The sequence below is a fragment of the Ovis canadensis genome, chromosome 17 (assembly GCF_042477335.2).
Source record: "Ovis canadensis isolate MfBH-ARS-UI-01 breed Bighorn chromosome 17, ARS-UI_OviCan_v2, whole genome shotgun sequence".
NCBI lineage: Eukaryota > Metazoa > Chordata > Mammalia > Artiodactyla > Bovidae > Ovis > Ovis canadensis.
Window position 1 is genome coordinate 65,354,333 of NC_091261.1, and position 15,610 is coordinate 65,369,942.

At 45.6% G+C, this 15,610-nt stretch overlaps 1 protein-coding gene across 3 annotated transcripts in view; it reads left to right on the forward strand.

Annotated features, from left to right (window-relative positions):
• CUX2 (cut like homeobox 2) overlaps positions 1 to 15,610 on the forward strand; it is a 275,625-nt gene that overhangs the window by 166,492 nt on the left and 93,523 nt on the right. For all 3 annotated transcript variants that reach the window (XM_069557872.1, XM_069557873.1, XM_069557874.1), the window contains exons 2-3: positions 8,201 to 8,311; positions 11,898 to 11,945. In XM_069557872.1, the coding sequence (XP_069413973.1) occupies positions 8,201 to 8,311; positions 11,898 to 11,945 (159 nt within the window). The remainder of the gene's footprint in view (positions 1 to 8,200; positions 8,312 to 11,897; positions 11,946 to 15,610) is intronic.

A 15,610-nucleotide genomic window follows, 5' to 3' on the forward strand; every position in this document is an offset into this window, starting at 1 on the left:
CAGCATCCCCAGAAACCCTCCTCGGTGTTAGCCTGAGACCCTGATGGCAAAGCCCGGAATGGTTCCATGGACCTGAGATGCAACGTGGGTTGTTTGGCGCCTCATAGAAGACTCCACCTTGATCCTGCCACAAAGCGCTTCGCATGCTTATATCTACTAACAGTCCTTCACTCTCAAGTGTGTTTTGAGTGCCTTCATGCAGCTGGCATTTAGTTAGAACTTGTGGCTACAGTTGTGAACAGGACGGGCACAGTCCTCACCCATAAAGGACTGACATACCACTGAAAAGAGTATGAGCGCTGAAGATCCTAGACACTGTGCCAAGCACTTCACCTACTTACAGTCTGGTTCTCAGATTTTCTCAGTAACGCTTTGGGCACAAATTTTTATCCCCATTTTACAGACACTGAAACTAAGGTTGACTATGTTGTCACACTGCTAGTGGGGGAGTCAGAGCCAGAATTTGGACACAGGTCTGTGGTCCCTGAGTATTATCATTGTTCCCCAGACAGACCAGGCTGTTTCAGGGCTTCTGACACATATCATTCATTCATTCATTTGAGCCACAAGCATTTCTAAAGTGCCTACTATGTAAAAAATAGAAACTGTTCTAGCCACTGAGGATAAGAAGCACCATAATCTCTGTCTTGCTATCTTGGAGTTTTCATTCTAGTAAATAAAACACCCAGTGTGTTTGATAGTGATACATGTTAAGAAAAACACTAAAGGCAGAAACAAAGAGTCCAGTTAGGGGGCTTTCACAATAATCTCATTTCCTCTGTGTGGGATGCTTAGCTTCTTAACCAGCTCATCCCCTGAACTCAGGTCACATGTCACCTTGAGTCACCTTGGTGACTCTTTATGCCAATTCCAGCAAGACACCTTGCTCTCTGTGTCCCCATCATACTTTATTTGTACTTTTCCTGTTGTACTTTGACACACGGTGTTGAAATTGACCTGTCACCTCCACTGCACTGTACCTTCCTCAAGGACAGGGGCTATATTGGTTAATTTCTGTATTCTAGTCCCTAGCACTGTACCTGGGACAGAACTGGGGCTCAGTAATTAATTGGATGGATGATTAGATGGGAATGGATGGATGGATAAATAGATAGATGGATGGGTGGATGGATGTGTGATTAGATGGATGGATGGATGATGGACTGATGGCTGGTTGGGTGTGAGTGATTGGGTAGATGGATGTTGGATGATCAGCTGGAAGATAGATGATCTGTTAGATAGATGGATGAATGGATGGTTGAGTGAAATGAGTGGATAAATAAGTGAATGGTTGGTTGGGTGATAGGATGGATGTTGGATAAAGGGCTTCCAGCCTGGGTAACATACTAGGCCCTAGCAGCCCCTGCCCAAGTTGGGAACCACATAATGACTGGATTTAATTAGGAGAAGTTGCCCCATCAGGTTCTGTACCCACACAGAGGCAGATCAGGGCGTAAGTCAGGATTTCGCTTCTCCACCTCTGCTCTGGAGGTGATGTCTTAATTGGATGTCCTTTGTCCCTTTTACCAGAACTACTTATGCCCTAACTCGTCTTATTTGGTTTCAGAGCTCTTAAAGGATATAGACAGTATCTGAACCATTGTTTTCATTGCTCTTATCTAATGCCCAGCCCACTGGAGATCATGGGTGGGGGGATGGATGGATGAGTGTGCGACATCGCTAGCTTAATCTCCCTGCAGTAAAGAGAAAGCAGAGCTCCAGGTTTGTGTTGGGGGCAGTTGGTGACTGTGTTGAAAGTCATAATCAATGATCATCCTTTTTTTCCAGACTTGGCCTGGAATCTCAACTGCCACTTCATCCATATATCCTTACAGGAGATAATATACATAAATTGCTTAGCACATTCCATAAATACTAGCATATATATATAGACTGTACGTTTTAGCCATGAGCTATTTTCTATAAGGAATGTCTGTTTAAAGTTTCACGTGGAGAAAAGGCTCTAGGGCTTTAAAAATAAAATCTGGTGGCAGATATCAGAAAGGGATAACAGGGGCACAAAGGTGATGCCCAGACTTGGGCATCCAGGAAGGATCCAGGAAGCCTTCCTGGAAGAGCAGACATTTAAGCCAAGGCACAAAGGATGAAAAAGATCAACTGCAAAGAAAGAGTGAAGTCATCAGAGCTGAAGGAATTAAGTCTGTTGAGCCAAGAAGTTGGGAGACCCTGCTGCCTTTGGGTTTACGCAAGGAATTCAGTCTGGTTGGGAAGGAAACAAAGAGATGGGAAAATGGGGGAAGGAGTAGGGACCCAGTGACACCCAGATGGGGAGTGTGGCGATTGTTCTAGAGCAGTGGAGAGCCAGAGATAGATTTTGAGCAAGGGAGAGACATGTTGAAGAACTGTTTCAACCCCTTCAAAGTAAAGGAGTAAGTGAGGTCCTTGCTTCCTTAACCCCTAATCCCCAACAATCACTGCATCATTTTTAGAAGATCTCTTTGCAGAGTTGGTATTAGGGGCATATTGTCTGAGTGAGTGTAGGGGTGTCTTTAGAGCTGGTAAGAGGGTGAGCACATGCTGGGGGGACTGATATGCATATGCAGGAGTCCCCAACTTCCGGGCTGCGGACCAGTATCTCCTGTCTGATCAGTGGTGTCATTAGATTAAAAAGAAAGTGCACAATAAATGTAACGTGCTTGAATCATCCTGAAGCTATCTCCGTGCCCCAGTCCATGGAAAAATTATCTTCCTTGAAATCGGTCCCTGGTGCCAAAAAAAGTTGGGGACTGCTGTTTTAAAGGGTATATATATTTTTTGATTTATTTGGCTGCGTCGGGTCTTAGTTGCGTCATGCCAAATCTTTTGTTGTGGCATATGGGCTCTCTAGTCGCAGTGCACTAACCCAGTTACTCCACAGCAGGTGGAATCTTAGTTCCCCAACCGGGAACCAAACCCACATCCCCCGCACTCCAAGGTGGACCACTAGGGAAGCCCCTAGATGTGTCTTATGTGTCTCTCCCCTATAGGAGCATAGCATCTAGCTCAGAGCTTTATGCCCCATTGACACTTCAGGTCAAGGTCCTGTGTTACATTTCTTTCAAAACTAGTTATTCTTGTAAGATTCCAGATTCTTCCTGGTTAGGGAAACACAGTTGAACAGAGAATGTTTACTTGCTGGCCCCATAGATAACCACCAGTTTTCCTTTACCACCCAAGAGCCATCCTGTCCTCTTAACCAGCTGTGCAGCCTGGGCAGGTAATCTAAGGGTTTTCGCCTTGGTTTCCCCATCTCTACGATGGGAGAATCAAATTCAATTCGTGTTAGCTGACGTGCGAGGCGTACCTCTACTGACAGGACATGAGAAGACGCAAGTAGTCCTGACTCGAGAAGGGATCGGCTTGTGTCAGGAGCAGCGTCGATCCCTTCTCCGTGGCCGTCCGTTCTTTCTCATTTGAACAGGAAGAAAGGCTTTCCTTTTAACACTTCCCTAGCACTTGCCAACCTCCGTTTATAACAAAGACAAACAGCAATGCTTTGTTTTCATTGTACTTTTAAAGACTACCATCTGTTCATGGCATCGGGTCCTCTCGTGATAAAAAGAATTTCCTTTTCAAATGTACTTATTTAGGTTAAAAAAAAAAAAGAAGCAGTTGTTATGTAAAGGTCAAAAACAGGCGAAATTTATCTATGACACTAGGGTCAGAATGATGGTTACCTTTAGGGAGTACTAACTAGGAGAGGGCACAGAGAGCCTTCCAAGGTGCTTGGAGCGTGAATATTCTGTGTATCTATCTGAGCAAGATATATAAGGGTGTAAGAAATTTGAGCTTAAAATTGAATTTAAAGTTATGCAAAAACAAAGAAATGAATCAGTTTGAATATAAATACCAAGGACTTTGTTTAACTCATGTGGAATATCAATATGGCAGAATGCATGCAGAGTGGTATGTATGGTTGAAGTTCAGGTAGTGATGAACTGGACAGCCTCAAAAGTTCCTTCTGGCTCATATGTTCCAAGACCCTGCATGCCTGGGAAGCTCCAAGGTTGCCCAGCAAGGTGATGGCAGACCCTCTCAGAGTTAGGAGCACTTCCCAGACAGTGGGCATTTCGCGTAGACAAGCAGCAGAGACGTAGGTTCCATTAGAAGAGCCCTTCTTCCCTTACCCCAGCCTCTTCCTGCTGCTCCTGGTCCTGGATGCAGCTCAGTCCCGGCTCCCTTTCTTTCTGCACACTGGCCTGAGCCTCAGCTGCATCTATCATCTGCTCCAAGCTCATTAAAATTATTTCTTTTTAGTTGCAAATGGGCTGTTTATGATGATCATTATTTGAATGGTCTGCGCCGGGCTCCGGGCTGTCTGTCTGCTGCTGATGGCCAGTTAATCAGATGAGTCTTCTCCCCGCCTGGGCCTGGCCCAAAGTCTGGAGCTGTGTTAATCATGGCTCCCCTAGGGCTGGGGGCTGGGGGCCGGGTGGGAGAGGATCCCAAGTTCTGCTTGGTCATCAAAGAGGCCCTGCAAGCTATGTATGTGCCTGAGAGTTCAGACACTTATTTCTAAAACTCAACTTCATACGGGTGCTGGTTTATGTTTATGAGAGTTTTTTATATTCCTTCAAAATAAATACAGTGCTATGAGCTTTTTTTAATTTAAATACGTTTATATTAAAAGACTTGTCAATTCTCTCATTGGCCGTCTTGCTTTGTTAATGTTTAAATAGTCTCGTCTTTCAGGGTGGGAGGGAGTAGTTTTTTATTTTCTTTGCCTGTTAGAGTAAAACTTGGCAATACTCTGTCATCCTTTTATTTGGGGGCAGGGGTGTGATGCTGGGAAAGATTGAAAGCAAAAGGAGAAGAGGATGACAGAGAGTGAGATGATTGGATGGCATCACCAATTTAGTGGATATGAACTTGGGTGAACGAGATGGTGAGGGACAGGGAGGCCTGGCATGATGCAGTCCACGGGATCGCAGAGAATCAGACACAGCTTAGCAACTGAACAGTAACAACAAGGGGTGTAAGATTTTTACCAACCTGTGAAATCCAGAACTCGTAGAATCACTGATCTAGGGGGTTGTTCTCTGAGCTCTCAGTTTGTCTAATATCAACCAACACTTGTTAAACAATTAGTAATGTGCTTGATGCTTTACATGTTTATAACATTTAAAAACAGCTCCCTGAACATCCCCCAGCTAGTGAGGAAGGAACAGAAGCCCAATGAAGAGCAGGACATTTTAATTTTGCCTTTATAATCCACCAAGGAGATAATTCACACCGGAGTTCTTAGGACTATGATTTGTTTCTTAGTCCCTGCTTGAATCAACTTACAACATGTCAATGTGTCCACCACATGAGATGACGTATATAAGGAGCTTTAGCATGTTGCCTGGTAGGTGTAAGGACCTAGTAAGTGATAGTTATGATTATTTATTTGGGCTTCCCAGGTGACGCTAGTGGCAGGAAACATAAGAGACGCAAGTTTGAACCCTGGGTTGGGAAAATCCTCTGGAGGAGGGTATGGCAACCCTCTCCAGTATTCTTGCCTGGGAAAATCCCATGGACAGAGGAGCCTGGTGGGCTACGGTCCATCAGGTTGCCAAGAGTCGGACACAGATGAAGCGACTTAGCACAAAGCACGATGATTATTTACTATTGTTGTTGGTGGTGGTGTACTTACCATAGAAAAGCGGCAAGAATTCAGGGTTGAAAGATGAACATAGATGCAAGACAATGTGGGGAAGAACGTGGACATCAGACACATCATCTGCTCCTCTAGGGATGAACAGGAAAGACGCCAAGAGCTGGGCTTGCCTGGGGGGCTGGAGTTGGAGGCCTGCTGATGTTCCACACCCAGGCTCACTCTGCCCTGTCTACAGTATGCATGCCGCAGACAGAGCCGTACCCACTGGCAGCCTGGGAGGTTAGGGCGGAGGGAGCCTGTGCCCTTGCACGGCGTCATTGTCTGGTACAGCACATCAGACAGTTGGACTTATCCTGCTCTGAGATTTCCTTTTGGAACCTGGGTTTGATGTTTTAAATAAGGAGTCAAAGATCAACCCCCATGAGGTTGCTGGGATGCTGGGAGAGTTAGTATCCCAGAGATAAGAACATTGTGTCAGATATATGATCATTCTAAATCGTGTGATGTTAACCCAAGTCTCAGTTCTGTTTGTCCTGTAGCAATGTAAAAATCACACCTTTATCTTCAGGACAGATAAGAAAAACTGTGAGCATCCTGCCACAACTCAGTTGACCGTGACATTCTGGTTCCTTCCCTCCTGCCAAATGAGGGTCTGTCCACCTGGCTGCACCACCTAGTTGGGTTTTGCCTACCTTTAATCAGTCCTGTTGCTGCAAACACAGATCTCTATCTAGTCATTTGATATTTTGGTCACAGTCAACTGTGGTTTCTTCATTGGAAACTGCAGTTATTTTTAAATGATGATAAACCAGAAATCTCCTTATTTTCTCTATCACCTTAGTAGACTCTCAGAAATTGTTGCTGTTTTCTCTCTTTCCTCTCCCATGACACCTTGTTCCTTACCTGACTCAATAATTCAATGGGACGTTTGGACTAGAAGTCGCTGTACCTTAGAGTTGGTGCACCCAGTGCTGTGGCATAGAGTTGATTTCAGCACCTTGGAGAGCACCACACTTCCAAGTCTCTTGCCCCTCTATTTTAATGACTTTTTTTTTTTTTTTTGCCTCGACCCTCTCCCTTCTAGTCTCATGATTCTCCAAAGAAGTTAGACATTTCTCCAGAAATAGAAAGTCCTTCCCTGATTTCTCCCAAAAGGTCCATTGGCAGAGGCACTTGTTCTGGGTTTAGGGTAGACGCTCCAGCCTCCAGTGGGTATGAGGTTTATGGTGCTATGGTGAACTGCTATTGAGCAGATTTACCGACGCTCAGACATGATATAAGACAATTACCATGCATTTTGTCTCTTAGAGGGAAAAGGATTTGCAGCGGGTTAATAGTACTTTTATTTCATTATCTAATGGTAAAAGTGTTTCATTGTGTGTGCAAGATGAATGCGTATTAGCGATGACAAATGGGGTCTTTCAACACGGTACCAGGCCTCGTCATACATATGTTAGATTAAAGAGTTCACCCTCGAAATACACTCTCGCATCTGCGTGTGTGTTTTTAATAAATCTGATTGCAGAAATTTATTGCATCACCGGATTTAGGAAATTATGGGGCTTGATTGCTGCAGATATAATCGGGTGATATATACAGAAATGCTCCTCGAGTTATGGTCCAGAAAAAAAGCCCATCTCGGGATGGTGCAAGAAAGCAGCAGACCACATAAACAGAGCATTTCTTGAATTATGCAAATGAAATCCATGACAACTCATGGTGAATTGTACTCCCCTTGTGAAACTGCCACCGTTAAAGTGAAGAAAGCTGCGAGAAGGGTGATCAAATATACATGTACGACCAGCAGACATTGTCTGTCATGTGTGAGCTGGAGCGTCCCCCACTTCCATCCCTCAGTTTTTTTCTCTCCTTGGTGCATCCTGTAAAAACCTGGTCTGAAACCTTCATTCCACATAAGCAGGCAAGGCTGCTTCCAATCCTTTGCTCTGAATCCAGCCGTCTTCAATGAAATATTTCTTATACTTGAAGTGAACCTTAAATGATTTACTGCAGGATACACAAAAGGTCATCTTGCTTCTTATTGGCACCTTCATTTTTCCAAAATCTACTGAAATTAAAAAGCCATCTATATCTTAAAAGGCGTATTTATGAACCCTTAAGTGTGAGTAAGTCATAGTTGGAACAGTTCCCACCTCTGATATATGAAAGCTGTCGACAGCACTTTCTTACACTATAATATGCCCATACAATATGCCGCACTTTACTATTTTGACACGGTTTGGAGATGTTTTCTACAGTTACTGACAAGCTTATGCCATCACTCCCTTGGAAATTTAAGAGGTGGGGCAGAGGCGTAAGGAAGAAATGAAAAAAAACAACTCCACCCAACTTTATAGGAGAGTATTGATCTGGCCTGACTTCTGACAAGCAAAAAAGCTGTCCTGGATTTTTTTTGGTTGCATCCTCAGTTTCGTAAATTATTCATTTGTGCCAGGAGTCAATATCCTGTCTTTTCTCAGCTTTTTTGTAAGTTAAGAAAACTTGTTTGGAATGCTGTTTTGTACAATGATTAAAAAGGAAAAGGAGGAAAAAAAATCTTTTTCTTTTCTCTCTCTCCTTTTTTTTTTTTTATTGTTCCAGAAGGAGCTTAATTCCGTCGCTTCCGAGCTGTCTGCACGGCAGGAGGAGAGTGAACATTCTCATAAACATTTAATTGAACTCCGCCGGGAATTTAAGAAAAATGTACCTGAGGTACAGTATAGTTGCTGTTATAGAATTAACTCAGTAGGAATGCAGATTTTTCTCCGTTCAAACTATATTTTGAAAACTATAGACATAAGTGACTAACAAGAAAAGAAGCTAATTAGCCACAAAGAAAAATTACAACCCTCAACGTCTCCGCGTTTCTTCGTATAGTGGCACTCAGCGGTGCTGTCTAGAGTAAGAGCAGGACGCTTCTCCACAGAAGTCATTGTTTTTGAGGGCTCTGTACAACATCCATTTTCTCCCCACATTAACGTCCAAGTCAGGTGCTTGGCCTTGACAGCAAAGACAATTTGTCTCGAGTTCCTGATTTTGTTTTGCTTTCCTGTTGGCATCTGGGAGATGGTGGCTGTAGACTGTCACCCTCTCCAGCCCTTCCCTTAATCTCCCAACTCTGAAAGTGGCACCCATCCCCCATAAGTGTGCCTCATTCTTCACCCCTTCCTTTGCAACTCCAGCCACCAGCGTTGTCTTTCCCAGCTGCTATGAGGGTGGTCCAGTTAATGACCAGCCCCCACAATGTAAGAGTCCCGCAGGGAAAAAGACAAGAATGGACACATTTCTTTCTTCACAGGGGTGAATGTGTGAATTTTTTTTCCTCTTCTATCAGGCCCCCTGTTGCTCCTCAAATTTTTTTTTTTTTAATGATGGAAATAAATGCAAATAGGAAGAAAAAAACCTCCTGACTCCATATAATGTTGGCAGGGATGTGACACGTCAGAGCCATGAAAACGGGAAACAGATGCCCGGCCCATTCCCAAAGCCAGCCGTGCCTCTCTGTGGTCAGCAGAGGGTGGGGCTCTCTATCTCAGCCCACTCAGCTCTCTGCCCACTCAGGTGGCCTGGATCTTGGAGGAGAACCAAACAGGGTCTGCCATTCCAAAGGTATAGTGTTAGACTTAGACGTGTTGATTCCATCCTGCCTGTTGGAATCACCTAGGAGTCCTGTTGCCATCTTGCTGATGGAGGAGGGGGCCACGGAAAGATGGAGAAGAAGGAGACTACCCAGAAATCAGGCCACATAAACTCAGAGGGGTCGGTCTCTTAGCTGTGAAATCCTCCTCACATGTCATAAATGTCTTTGATTCTTCAAGGCAAGAGTGGGAAGTAGGTTCTAGTTAGGACTTGTCCCTGGAGCAAGTCTGGGGGGGAATCAGGTTTGAGAGGTGAGAGAGAGTGCACTTGGAGAAAGGGTGGGAATCTCAGATCTGTGTGTCTCCCATGGTACAGCTTTAGAAAGACCAAGTTGAGTCCTGGGTTTGACTGGGACCTAAGAAGGCAGGAGAAGATTCTGAGCATCCTTCCTTCCCCTCGTAGAACAGAGAACAGCTTGGTCTTTAAACCAGTTTTTCTGCCCAGAGTGAGAGAACCAGAAGCTTTGTCTTTGAGTCCAGTCTCTGGGAAGCAGAGATGAAATGGCCACAAATCTCCACAGCCCACCGTTTAGACCTCCTTCCCCCAGGCCACGTGGCAGCCCCCAGGTGATAAGGGAAATCCAGGCCAGGTTTTAAGCCTCTGAGTTCAGCTTACATAATTTTAATACTGCATAATTATGCAATTATGTAATTAGGAGGAATAAGTTTCCATTCCTATTATAGTCGCGCCTCTGAAAATTCTCATTTTTGGAACTAGTCTCTCCTGATGGGGGAGAGTCATGCCAAGACATGTTTATTTAAGAACATCATCTGGCTGGTACCCAGCTCACCTCCTGCTGGTGCCTGGGCTTGGTTTCCCCCAGGGGTTAAGCAGACAAAGGGCGGTGGGCATCTAAAAAGAGTTGGCACTGGTCCAAAGTCCCACCGACCTCACCATGGTTCTCAAATTTGAATCCCCTAAATTCATATGAGTGGGGGTTTGTGAACAGAGCCCATTTGGAGAATCTGTTGACCTGCATTATAATTCCAGCTGTGCCACTCACTTGTTTTGGGACCTTCAACAGTCAGTACCTCTCAGAGCCCCTGTGTCCCTTCATGTAAATTCAGAGGAGATAAGCCCCTTCCAATACTTATGTTTCCTGAAACCCAGACCAGAGGTTTTCTGTTGATGTGTTTTATTTGGTCTGTAAAAGTCTCTCCAATTTTACAGTAAGTTATCAACATTTAGCATCTCTGATTTCACCCCAAAACTCGGATTTCCAATCTCTTTTGAGACCATTTGGTAGAGCTGGCCACACAGAGGCTCCGCCCCCACGCAGCAGCCATCAGAAACAGCCGAGCAGCTGCCACCCCCTTACAAAGGCGCTGTGTCCTCCTGAGATTTGCCACAGGCCGCCCAGCCTGCCTCCTTTCTGTCCTCTTCCTCCAGCCTCTGTGGGCATATGAGTTTACAACCCGCAACCTGGGTCTACAGAAGTTTCCTTTTCCACGCTCAGCCCCTGTACTCACAGTTCCTTCTGATCAAATAAATTCCCTAGGTTCACACGCACTCCCCACATCTCTCCAGTAGATCCCCAGCACATAATAGTGGTCAGTGGCTCTGAGAAGCCCTGGGGGGGCCCAGAACAGTGAGGATGCGTTCCCAGGACCCAGAAGAAGGGTTGTTTCCAGAAGCAACACCATCCCATTTCACAGTTGAGAGATGTATTCTTCACCTGACATACGTATTTGGTGCATCCTTCCCTTTCCTGCTTTTCTCTGCTACCCACTCCCTCTCTGTTCTCTCGAGCCCCCTCAGGTTCTCCTCCCACAGGGGTTTCTTGTGGACCATAGATGGCAGTGGTTAGAGGAGTCACCAGTGGGTCTCAGAGAAAACTGGAGCATTTATGGTCAAGATCTTGGGACCCTCGGTTCTAAAAGACCTTCCTCTTGCACGCTGGAGAGAACTCATGGGAGTCCACCGGGGCATCCTTGAGGCTGGGAACCTCAAAGGCCCTTGAGGAAGGCATGAAATTAGGGTCCAAAAATAAGAGGCTCCCTTCTGAAGATATCCTGGTGGCATAGAGTTCAGTAAACATTTACAGAGCCCTTCTTCTGAGCTGGGTCCCATGACAGGTGACCCCAGAAAGCCCCCAGAAACCCCATCTTCTGGTGAGGAAGGGGTGGCAGTACAGGGCAGTGTTGCTAAAATGCCAAATGCAGTTTCTACTAGAGAGGGCAACTGAATGGGAAAGCAGAAACGGCAACCTCCAGAGACATCTCCCGAGCAGCGCCTGGAGGACAGAGGTTTTCTTGAAAGGATGTTGGTAACATGACCCAGGGCGCGGAGCCTCTCCAGCCCCAGCTCCAAAGAATGACCCATGATGAGCCACCAGTCGCATGAGGTACTTTGCATAAAACATCATTTCATGATCAGATCCACTTGGGAAATGCTACTTCCTCTCCCTCTTCCAGAAATTCCCAATGTGCACCATGGGAAGGGTCCTGCAGGGAAGAAGCTTGATGTGTTCCGATCAGACCTGACCGGGCCCTTTTGTGTGTGTTTGGGTCTGTCTGTAGGTGTATATATGAGGAACCCTCATGAAATCTCATGGAGTGCAAGTCCCATGGGACACACTTGCTGATTTGAGGGACAACAGTGAGCTGCAGGCAGGGGCTACTTGGCACCACAGTGAACTCTTCACTGATCTCTTTTACAGGAAATCAGAGAGATGGTGGCTCCTGTATTAAAAAGCTTCCAAGCTGAGGTAAGACCCAAAGCCTGTGGCATGTCATAAAAATATCCCCCAGCTGTCTCTCCTTTCCCACCTGGGGTTGTCACAGGTTTCTAGCAGCAGAGAAACTTCCCTGCCCCCATTGTAGACTGCCCATGCCCTCCAGATCAGCCATAGTATCATGATAAGAAAGGGTGCTCTGTTTCCGTTTGGTGGGATTGCTGCCTGCTCTGACATCCTCTCTACCACCCACCCTCAGAGTATTTAAAACCTACTCCTTTCACATCCTTTCCTGCCCATCGAGCCCTCGCTCCTTTGGCAGCAGCTGAGCTGTCCTCAGCCAGTTGTTTCTCTGGCCTTCCTGGAGCCCTGGGATGGAGCTGGACCTCCCCCGTGTCTCCTCTTTGCTTGACTTGGTGACCAGGATTCCAGGAATGTCCACTTGTCTGGCTGGCGCAGGAGGTTGGCAAGGAAAAGAATGGAGTTACACTGAGTCAGGGGGGTGGAAGAGCAGGGCCGTTTCTCCAACATTCTGTCTTCAGGGGGCTCTTCTCAGTCTTCCCCTGGATTCAGGCAGGACGCTGAAAGGATTGGCCCTTCAGCACTCGCCAGTGGAGATGGCATTTTTAAGTCTGTCGTCCGCCAAGTGCCACATTACTTTAAATCTGTCTCTTCAGAACCGAGTAAGCACATAAGGCAATATTAAAGTAAACAATAACTGGATTTACACAAATGTTGCTGATTTCCATATTTTTCATCCTTTCATTTTATTACTGAGTTGACTGATGTGCTTATTTATTTATAGGGCCATCCGGTATTGATTTATTTGGTTGTGAGGTGCCTGAGCTGGAAGAGGGTGGAAAAAACCCAGAAAGAAGACCAATAATGTTAGGAATGTGTTGTCATGGCTTTGTGTTTTGTTTTTTTTTTTTAAGAAAAAGGTCCCCATCTGCCAGCTCACGGTCCCGTAAGAAGCATTCAGCACACAAGCGCTCTCGGGCAGCTGATCCTTTGGTCCAGCCCCAAGACAGGCATTGAGTGCTTCATGTAGAGCATTGCTTTCTTAGCCGTTCCCCTTGCTTGGGTTGGCATGGCAAAGCTTCTCTTAACCACTTAGAGCCTCAGTTTCCCCATCTGTTAAAGGAGAATAAAAGCACTACAGATCTTTTCATGTTGTTCTGAGGATTAGATGAAATACAATGAAAGGAAAGAATTTAATGTAATTCCTGATGCATTGAGAGTTTCTCGGGAGTGAAGAGCACAGACTCTGGAGTCAACCTGGGTTTGAATCCTGCTTCTACCAGTTTCTAGCTGTTGGACCTTAAGCAGGTTGCTTGTGCCTCTATGCACAAGTTACTTTTGTATCCACTCTACAAAACTGGATAATAATTGTACCTATTCCATAGGGTTGTGAATGAAGAACGAAGTTAATACTCACAGAGTGTTTGGAACATCACTTTGTATGTTAAAAGCCTTACTATTTTATTTCTGTTATCAGTCACCTTCAACATAGGTTTCTTTCGCCTCCACTATACCTGGGTCAGAATCTGCCTATTTCCTAACTAGGTGTTCAAGGCTTTTTATCCAAAAGAAGGGGGTTTTCTGTCCCTAGAGGAAGCCAGCATGACTTACATCATCTTTCGATGGGAATAAGAGTTAGATGTTAGATTTCGGCAGTGGTCAGGGAAGACCCAAGTGTAGTAGAGTGGAAAGTACATGTGGATCAGACTCAGATGGGCCTGGCTTGAATCTTACACTAGTGGTGTGGCGTGGGGGAAGTTCCTTAACCTCTTTGAGCTGCAGTTTTCCTCCTTCGATAAAGGCGACTAACAGGAGGGCTTCTGAGAACTGAGCAGGGTGGGGGCAGTTGACATGGTGTCTGGCGCACAGTTGGTGCTCAGTAAGTACAGGAGGAGAGAGAGAGTCTTAGGGTGCCCAGAAGAGGCAAAGCTGAATTCTCGTTTCCAAATCCACATGGCATGTGGAACGGACCCCATTTTAATAGCTGGCAATCTTCAAAGAACTTTGTTAATTTTTCTAAAAGGGTTTTCCATCGTCCCTTTAATGTACCAAAAAGACTACATTTGTCTGGAGTTTTATTCCCGAAACCCCTGCTTTCTTCATGATCTATTGACTAATCCATCGCGGCTGCCATGTCCCTCCCAGTGCCTCAGGGGAGAAGCGCTGGCAAAGAAAGGTGTTAATAAAAAGCATCTTCTTCGTCCAGAACAAACTGCACAACACAGGCCGTTTATAATCCAAATTTGATTTTCATTTTAATTTTTTTAATGAGGGTTCATCCTTTATGCCACTTCCCTCTCGCAATCCACCAGGCTCTGGGCTCAGAGCTGCAGATTCCCAAGTGGGCATTAATCACCTCCCAGGAATATTCCCTGAGGCGAACACCTTCCAGAGTCACATAAACTAACCCATAAAACGCCAAGGCTGAATATCATACCCGTCATTCCTTCTCCCCAAGTGCGGGCCTCTTGTTGAAATATAACACGTTCAAGTTCATTCCTTAATTTCACTCCACCAGCCCTGGTGTATACAGAATACAGGCATCCTTTTATCTTTTCATACTATGTATGCGGGGGTCTTATTTTCTTTTTCTTTCCCCCACCGTGCTGGTGGTGGGAGAGAGGCGGAGAGGAAGTGAATTTGCCCTGCTGTGAATTGAGGAAGCTTTCCCTCTCCGCCTTGATTGCTTAAAGGACAGTCTTGATTCCCCCTGCTCAGGGAAACAAAGACAGCCAGAGAAGGTGGCTTAATGGAGACAGCTTGAAATGGCCAAAGTTTGAATATCCTTGTGCGCAGAGAAAAGAGCAAGACGAAAGCCCCGCTAATTACAAAAGTTGCTTTATGAAAGATAATTCAAAGCAATAATTTAGCAAACATAATCAAGTCGCACAGATGGGGTTGTTGATGGATGGATTGCAACATGCAATTAGCAGTTCTCGCAGTTACATATCATTAACCCTCCGAGCACAAAAATTATTTTCTCATTATTAGTTGAAAAGGTAAAATTAAGCTGACTAGACAGTAAAGGAACAAACTACAATTAATTACCTTCATTTATTACAGTCATTATTTTAAACTTATTTTTACTTGGAGAGAGAGACGAAAACATCTAAATTAAAAGTTTTGTTATGGTAAATCAGAGGTGAAACTTTGCTAAGGCGTGTGTGCAGTGGCCCAGCCAGAAGATGGCAAGGCCACTGCTGTAAGAGGGTTTTTTTTTCCCCTGCTTCCTTCCTCTTCCGCCATGAAGGAGATGTGGCCTGCATGGTGGAAAACCCCTTCCATTGAGGTAGAACAGACTTGTTCACCTGGGCCTGATTGGAACATAGCAGTTTGGAAACCGAAGAGGCAGAGACAGCCTCTGTCCCCCATGGGAAGCGAGAGAGTAGTGGTCAGACGCCCGGGGTCTGAGTCCCGCCGTCACTGCCTGTGTGACTCTGGCCAGTGGCTTCGTATCTCTGAGCCACTGTTCCCTCCTACGTAGGGACAGCTGTTGGGATCGCATGAGGTCCAGTGAGATTCACTGTCAAGTGGCCAGCCAGTCGTTTGCTCTCACTGTGGTGTGTGTGTGTCTGGTTGCTCGGGCCTGAGGATGTTGTCTCCCTGTCCTCTCAGGATCAGAGGGAGCGCGTGTGGCATGACCGCCTTTTAGGAGCTTGGTGAGGGAGTCGAGACAT